This window comes from Oculina patagonica, chromosome 3 (genome assembly GCF_052425735.1).
Source record: "Oculina patagonica isolate OP01 chromosome 3, crgOcupat, whole genome shotgun sequence".
NCBI lineage: Eukaryota > Metazoa > Cnidaria > Anthozoa > Scleractinia > Oculinidae > Oculina > Oculina patagonica.
Genome location: NC_135760.1, coordinates 17,862,142 through 17,870,834, shown reverse-complemented (window position 1 = coordinate 17,870,834; position 8,693 = coordinate 17,862,142). Strand labels below are relative to the sequence as shown.

Below are 8,693 nucleotides of genomic sequence, written 5' to 3'. Positions count from 1 at the left end.
CAAATTCACCAAGTCCCGACTTTGAAAAAGAGCATTTTGATTGGCTCACTGAGAGTCTGAATTTCTCACTGTGTACTGCAAAAAAAAAAAAAGCGGCTCACGAATTAGCTTCAGCGAATTACATTTTCAAAACCCCGTTCGTTGTGCATAAATCCTATTTATTATATATATAGCGAGAATTTTAAGCAATAAACCTTGCAAATAGAATTCTATATTTGCTATATTTCACATGTGAAAAAAGCGATACGTCCAATCAGCTTCGCGTATAGCTTTCTTCACATGTGAAAAATATAACCAATCAGCATCTAGAGTAGTACGACTCAACCAATCACAGCGCGAGAATTCAAATGGTTTCCAACGAGGTTGAGAAAGCGAGCGGCAAGTTTGCTCTCGATCGACGGCAGTTTAATGTTTTAAAAACATGGCTACACGTTTTCTTCCTTTACAAAAGTTTGCCTTTTAAGAACTTAATGGAAATGCAAGCCAACAGAAACACACTAAGCAAAACGTAAAGAATACAGCAGTGATAAAAATCATTCTTCAAAGGCGAAGTGAAGGCAGGCGAAGGCAAGGTGTCGATAAGCAGCGATAAGTGAAAGCGAAGACAAGACTTTCATCGGAACTTACAACACATCCGCGGACTTTCTAAGAATATTCAGGCGCTTTTGGGATCGTCTTGGTTAAGTAAATTGCATTTTTAATCTAGATTTACGTCGTAATTATTGTTTAATTAACCTACTCCTTGTGTTGTCACAATTTGTTCAAAATTCGCCAGTTGATTCGCCGGTAGTTTATTCTCTTGTGGCGAAGTTTCTTCGATGCAATACGAAGTTTTTAACGTAAATGTAACGTAGTGTGTTTATTCAAATAAAGTTCTTGTTTAGGAGAGTTTGTCGCCAGTAATTTTTCTTTTTTACATGTATATGATTGAAATAGCGAATTCGCTTGTAAAGCTATGTGCATTTGCAGCTTTGTTTCTCGCGCCGTTTAATAACTACAGCTGTTGTATGTCAAAGGTTATAAACTGGAGAAATCGGCGTAAAGTGTTCAATGGTTGAATTCTCGTTATATATATAATAAACAAATTACAGCATAGAAAGTGCTTTGTACGGATTTTTATTCACTCGTTGCAAAACTTTGGAAAACTCACTCGTTCGCTACGCTCACTCGTTCGTTTTCCAAAGTTTTGCAACTCGTGAATATAAATCCTTATTATATGGCTACAATAGTACGCGCGCTCTGATTGGCTGCTGAGCGGGCATTATTTTCTTGTAATGACCGGGCATTATGAAAATTTTTCTCGGCTCGACGGTTTTTTGAGTTGTGAGTAAAAGCTACTAGCGAGGGGGCAAAAACAACAAAAACTGCCGACAAAATATAACTATCTTTTCAATAACTGAAAAGCATACCGATACTTCTTTGGTATGCATATGAGCGACGAAGAGAGCCACCGAGAGCGAGAGCAAGTTTTACCTCCAGTGTTCTTTCCCATGATTATACTCTTTTTTTGAATAGTGCTTAAAGGCCATATAATAAATAACTTATTAACCTCGTCCGTTCGGTCATTACAGGGGAATCTCAGACCTCGACCTTGATGTATTGACCTCGCTGTCGCTCGGTCAATACATCAAGGCCTCGGTCTGAGATTCCCCTGTAATGACCTCACTCTCGGTTAATAAGTAGTATGTACGGCGCACTTTCTATGAAGTAATCTATATTTTTTTCCTGATGACTTAAAAAAAGTATGCTTTACTTTGACGCTCGCGTTCGCTGGACATTTCCCAAGAATGGAGGCATTAATTTATTGACAGAATCTAAAAATATAGCTGGGTGAAGTTTTCCATGTTCGGAAGACGATCCAAAGCGTTTGAAGTTTACTTGCGTGTCGCGTGGCTTAAACGATGTTTTCTTTCGGATTACTGTATTAAATCTGAGGCGATAAAGTGTGCACCTGTTTTTGGAAAGCGATTTCTCATTCAGAGGCCAATAAGTTTTAAATTTAGAAAATTAGGTTTTCGAGGTTTTACTATAAGGCTCGATTTTCGCCGCCTTCTCGAGTCCGGTCATCGTTTATTTTCCCGAAAGCGGCTGGAAATCGAGCCTAAGGTTTTACTTGAAATTCATTTTCCTGTAAGATCAAAACTTATTTCGTTAATTGACTTCTCCAAATTGCTCTTTTATGTTTTAAAAATTAATTGCCAAATATTATTTTATCGTATCTTTATATGTTGCCATTATATAATTCATTTAAGAATCACCTTTTCGGATGAAATTTACTTAGCTTAAATAGTGTTTCCATTCGGATTACTGTATTTAAATCTGAGGTGATGAAGGGAACACATGTTTTCGGAATGCGTTTTCCCATGCAGAGTTGCCTTTGTGGCAAATCAGCTTATTAAAAAAAGATTGCTCTCTTTTTAGAACTTTTTTAAAAAAGCATTTTGATTGGTTCACTGCATAAGAGTTCGGAAATTTTCCTAGTATACCGTAAAAATGAGCCGCTCACTAATTAGCTTCGGCGAATTGCATTTTCAAAATCTCGCTCGTTGTGCAACTTTCTTAATTTCTTTCCTTGATGGCTAATAATAAGAAACATATGCTTAACTCTGACGCTTGTGTTCGCAGGGCGTTTGCCACTGAGTGCATGGAGGCATTAATTTATAGGCAGAATCTGAAAAGAGCAAATATATTAAAATGCTTTCTTGGTCTTCTATTCATGGCCATTATCACCTGCACGTTTAGAAGAATTTTCAAAGGACAAGTGATGCTTTTAATGATGATGGTGATGATTAAACTTAAATTCCGATCTGAAGCGTTTGAAGTTTACTTGTGCGCGGCTTACCTTATTATAGGAAATTAACGCTCGTGTAAATAAGGAATTTGAAATAACGCAACTTAAATTAACGCGAATTGGAGGGAAACTTGCCCCTGAATTAAGTAAATTAACGCGAAAGAGGAGGTCAGGAAATAAACGCGATTAACACAAGAAAGCGCAGTTTGTGACAACAATAAGAACACATTTAATTGCAATATTGAATGTTTTTGATGTGTCAGATGTCGAACTGCCCTTCTGAAAACAGGCATGAACTGAAATATCGTAAACAAGATGCCCTCAAACTATATGTGGTGTTTTCATTCGGATTGCTGTATTTAAACAAAAAAAAAAAAATTAAAATTTGGTTTTACGAGGTTTTTCTTAAAATCAATTTTCCTATGAGATTACTTATTTCGTAAATTGAATTCTCCAAATTGTTCTTTTGTCGTTTAAAATTTAATTGCCAAATATTATTTAATTAATCGTACCTTCATATGTTGCCACAAATTCATTTATGAATCACCTTCTCGGATAAAATCTACTTAGCTTAAATAGTGTTTCATTCGGATTACTATATTTAAATCTGAGACGATAAAGTGTGCACATGTTTTCGGAATGCGATTTCCCATGCAGAGTTGCCTTTGTGGCAAATCAGCTAATTACGGAGAGCTGGCTTTCGCCTTCGAACTTTGTAAAAAGTATTTTGATTAACTCACTGAGAGTTCCGAATTTTCCCCTGTATACTGCAAAGATGAACCGCTCACGAATTAGCTTCGGCAAATTGCAGAATTTTCAAAACCTCGCTCTTTGTACATAAATCCTAATTCTTTCCTTGATGACTAAAAAGAAATGTATGCTTTATTTTGACGCTAGCGTTCGCGGGGCCTTTCCCAAGAATGGAGGCATTAATTTTTCGGCATAATCTAAAATTTAGCTCGGTGAAGTTTACCCATTCGGAAGGCGATCCAAAGGGTTTTTAGTTTACTTGCGTGCCGCGCGGCTTAAAAGACGCTTTCTTTCGGATTACTGTATTAAATCTGAGCAGAAACCCTTATGGGTTTCTGATCTGAGGCGATGAGGTGCGCACATGTTTTTGGAAAGCGATTTCCCATTCAGAGTACTTTTTTGGCCGATAAGTTTTAAATTTAGAAAATTCGGTTTTCGCGGTTTTACTTGAAATCCATTTTCCTCTGAGATTACTTATTTCGTTAATTGACTTCTCCAAATCATTTGTCGTTTAAAAAATAATTGCTAAATATTATTTAATTAATCGTACCTTTATATGCTGCCACAAATTCATTTATGAATCACCTTTTCGGATGCAATCTACTTAAATAGTGTTTCCATTCGGATTACTATATTTAAATCTGAGATAATGAAGTGTGCAGCCACATGTTTTTGGAATGTGATTTCCCATGCAGAGTTACCTTTGTGACAAATTAGCTAATTAAAAAAGATTGCTTTCGCTTTAGAACTTTGAAAAAAAAAAGCATTTTGATTGGTTCAATGAGAGTTTCGAATTTTCCCCTGTATAGTGCAAAGATGAACCGCTCACGAATTAGCTCCAGCGAATTGCATTTTCAAAACTATGCTTGTTGTGCATAAATCCTAATTTCTTTCCTTGATGACTTAAAAGAAATGTATACTTTTGACGCTCGCTCGCAGAGCGTTTCCCAAGAATGGAGGCATTAATATATCGGCAGAATCTAAAAGAGCCAATATATTAAATGCTTTCTTGGTCTTCTATTCATGGCCATTATCACCTACACGCGCATTTAGCAGAATTTTCCGACAGGACAAGCAATGCTTTTAATGATGATGGTGATGATTTTTTGGAAAGGGATTTCCCCGTTTTTCTTGAAATGCACTTTCCTGTGAGATTACTTATTTTGTTAATTGAATTCTCCAAATTGCTCTGATGTTGGACGTTCTTGTTTTGTCTTTTGAATAGCGCAGCTTGCTATAAAGATTACTACGCAACAAATTCGCGTTAATTAACTGCATGTAAGCACACACCACACGAGAATTCGCGTTAATTAAATGCATGTAAACATAAATTTTCGACAATTCGCGTTAATTTTATTACGCGTACATTTTGTTCGCGTTGTTAAAATGCTTCGTTATATTCCTATAATAAGGTATTTAATCGTACCTCGTGTCTCGTTTATGTAAACAGAGATTCCCCTCCCCACCCTCAACCCCTGTCACTCACCCCATACTGCAAGGGTTTTATTTTTACTTTGATCGGCGTGCAACACAATCGTTCATCTTACATGACGCGGTATATGAAAAAATTTCAAGATGGCGGCGCTTGAAAAGATCCACGTACCGTAGTAAAAAGGTCAAAAATATGTCGCTGCGAGTGTGGTGTGCATTGCTTACTGTTCAGCTCGGTTTTGGAGCGTATGGAGTAATCGTCTCTAAGTTTGCCAAGGGTAGCAAAGCAGATCCTTTAGTGTTTTGTCTGTTACGAGACTTGGGTGCCTTCCCTGTTTTGTTGATTGCCGCTTTTCTCATCGAAGGGAAAGTTAGCGTACCATCTCTGAGGTAAGGAAACGTTTGTCAGATTTAATTTAAAATGGACATATATTGGTCTTGATAACGAGTTTAAGAAAAAAAAAAACACATTTTTTGACTAGAGAAAAACATGGCTTCAAAATTGATTCGATTTCCCAGAACAAATATGGCTTGTTTTTCAGTTGCATTTTCTCCGACGTTTACTAATTGAATCGGTCAGTAATTGCACTTTGTCAATATAACTACTGGGGTTGATTGGGTTTAAGAATTCCTGGCATATCATGATGTGATATAACATCGAACGAAATCAAACAAAATTTTCATTGAACGGAGCAACTGCAGAATACCCCGCATCTCAAGCTACACGGTGCAGCCAGCTACTCGGCTACGCGGATACGCCGACAAAATTTATTCATAGCTCTCGAAGTTTACTAGGAAAGTGGCTACGCGTCTACGCCTCTACGCAGTCGAAATTTATTCATAGCTCTCGAAGTTTACTAGGAAAGTGGCTACGCGTCTACGCATCTACCGGTCAAAATTTATTCATAGCTCTCGAAGTTTACCAGGAAAGTGGCTATGCGTCTACGCGTCTACGCAGTCAAAATTTATTCATAGCTCTTAAAGTTTACCAGTAAAGTGGCTAAGTGTCTATGCATCTACGCAGTCGAAATTTATTCATAACACTCGAAATTCACTCACGAACGTTTGTCTATGCCATCAAGCAAATAAAACTATTTGTGTTTCAAAATTGTGACGAACAACGAGAAACTACAAAGTTAATAACACAGTGAATCGATAATTGTCAAAATCTTACCTCATCCTGTTTCGTATAAAATGAATGTTGTTGAACGGCAAATAGCTTTCGACCTTCGAACAAACGGCTTTAGTTAGTTTTAGTGTGCTTCCCTCACAAACAAATAAGAGCTAACCGCAAGCAAACCGGAGTGGAACTAACCACAAGCAAACCAGAGTGAAACTAACCGCAAGCAAACCGGAGTGGAACTAACCGCAAGCAAACTGGAGTGGAACTAACCGCAAGCAAACCAGAGGAGAACTAACCGCAAGGAAACAACAGTAGAACTAACCGCAAGCAAACCGGAGTGAACGGCTAACCGCAAGCAAACTAAAGTGGAACTCACCGCGAAATACACCCGACAAAAATTTAGTCAGCGATTAAAAACACGTTGACGAGTGAGAAAATTATTCTTAACTTACTACTTTCGCTCCCAGTACTAGCGTTTGATTGGACGGTCCGCGTAGCCATTTTCGGTGGCTACGCGGAACAGCTTTAGTTGCGGGGTATTCTGCAGTTTAGCCCATTGAACTTCATTAAATCAAACTACATTGAACCCTTAAATTCGATGTTTTTCCCATCATTTTCTGAACCAAATCAATTGAAATTGAAAGTCATTGTTTGTTTGAGTTCGGATTTGCACCCAGATTGCAGATTAAGATCAATCAGGTTTCATTTGGTGACCAAACTAAATCGAACTTAGTTAATGTACATAATCAACAGGTCAGCTTGATTTGCTTCGATTCGCAAGAGTTTGATTTCGTTTGGTTTCCAAACAACATCAAATTCAATTGTATAATTAAGTTCTAGTGAGTTCGATTGAGTTCAAAAACAGAATGTTTGATGTGATACGCCTGGAAAACAATGATAGAGAAAAATGAGGGACTACTTTTGCTCTAGGTTTCCCTGCTGGCAGAGGCCTCTTTTCCTATGTATTGGCTGAGCTGATGGAACTAGGGGAAAAAGACCTCTGTCCTTGGTTAAAAATAGCTTAAATTCAATGCTGTGCACGGCTGGCTAAGTCTGTTGTGTCTAGGTCAAGAATGCTCCGCTTCTGCCACTGGAAAGAACTGGCAGGGGGGGGGGGTGCAACCTGTAATAAACAGGCATGGATCCTGTCCATAGGGTTGTGGTTCAGTTTTGCCCTAAGTACAATTTGCTATCTCCCTTTGTTCTAGTGTATTTTTTTGTTTCCAGGTAGATGGGCCTATAGCTGGGGGGGGGGGGGCTTATAAGTGGGGGAGAGGGCTTATAACCGGAATTTTACGGTATATGACAATCAATATAAGACAAAAAAAATACCAAATTGTGCTAAGTGTGAAGTTGAACCACAACAACAACACTGCTCACCTGTCACAAATTGCTACAGTAAGTGACACTGACTGCGGGCCGTTCCATTTTACATCCACATCCCCCCACCACCGTTGATGCAGTACGTCAAAATTAATACCTAAAAAGATGTAAATTTTTCTTAATCCCATGAGATCTTTTTCCTAAAAAAAGAAATATTTGAAAGATCGAAGAATGCCAACAACGGTACCCTCTCAGAAATGACTTCCAAAGCCCCTTCAAAAAATTGCGTAAACTAAGGGGAGGGGGTGGTGTGGATATAAATTGGAATGGCAATGTGCATCAGTCACATGGGTTTCCTGATGACATGCACTGCTAGGAGGATTGGGTTTGCACAGAATTCTTCAAAACTAGAAAATGTCATAATTTTTAATTTTTTCCCTTTCTTGTAGAAGCATCCCCCTGCTGATGGTCCTTGGCCTCACAGGAATGTTCATTACCCAACTACTCTTTATCCTTGGTGTATACTTAACATCAGCCAACATGGCTGCCATGTTTCAACCTGCGGTTCCTGTTTGGAGTACCTTCCTGGCTATGATGTCGGGTGTAGAGCCACCTCCAAATCTAACAAACTCGCGTGGCTGGGCCAAAATTCTCGGCATACTTTTAGCAGTTACTGGAGCAGTTACAATGACAATAGGAAAATTCAGAAAGAATTCCGGTGAAGAATCTTGGTTCTTGAGTGGTTCATCTGTTGGGAGTCAGTTTCTTGGATGCATTTGCCTTATTGTGAAAACCTCAAGCACGGCTGTGTATTTCATAATTCAAAAGAAATATATATTTAATCAACCTCACTCAGTGTGGAAGACTCGTCCTATGGCTGTCACAGCATGGAGTTACTTCTTTGCTGCCGTATTTCTAGCATTTGCCTCATTAATCTATATCAACCAACCAGAGAAGTTTACAGGTTTCTCCAAAGAAGCCTTTTATTCTTTAGTGTATGCAATTTTTATTCCCTCTACCATGTGTTCTTTACTTCTTACGTGGTGTAACATGCAGGTGCCGCCAACTGTTGTCGCGGCCTCATGGCCCCTCCAGGCCTTGTACTGTGCAGTTCTTTCCTCCATATTTTTAGGACAAACATTACAATTCTTAGAGATTTTTGGTGGTAGTTTTATAGCTTGTGGACTTGCTGCAGTTTTGTGGTCAAACTACAGAGAAAAATATGAATTATTAAATATACATCAGTTTAAAAAAGAATCAAAGACACTCTGTTAG

At 38.3% G+C, this 8,693-nt stretch overlaps 1 protein-coding gene across 1 annotated transcript; it reads left to right on the top strand.

The window, feature by feature from the left end:
• Window positions 1-5,165: 5,165 nt before the first annotated feature.
• Window positions 5,166-8,693, top strand: LOC144645687 (uncharacterized). Its single transcript, XM_078505242.1, has 2 exons — window positions 5,166-5,362; window positions 7,868-8,693. The coding sequence occupies exons 1-2, from the start codon at window positions 5,166-5,168 to the stop codon at window positions 8,691-8,693; spliced, it is 1,023 nt and encodes a 340-aa protein (XP_078361368.1).

Bases quoted from the DNA above. Each gene is read 5' to 3' on its own strand.
- LOC144645687 (XM_078505242.1), top strand. From the start codon at position 5,166: ATGTCGCTGCGAGTGTGGTGTGCATTGCTTACTGTTCAGCTCGGTTTT. The intron at 5,363-7,867 runs GTAAGGAAACGT...CCTTTCTTGTAG, and splicing joins GTTAGCGTACCATCTCTGAG to AAGCATCCCCCTGCTGATGG.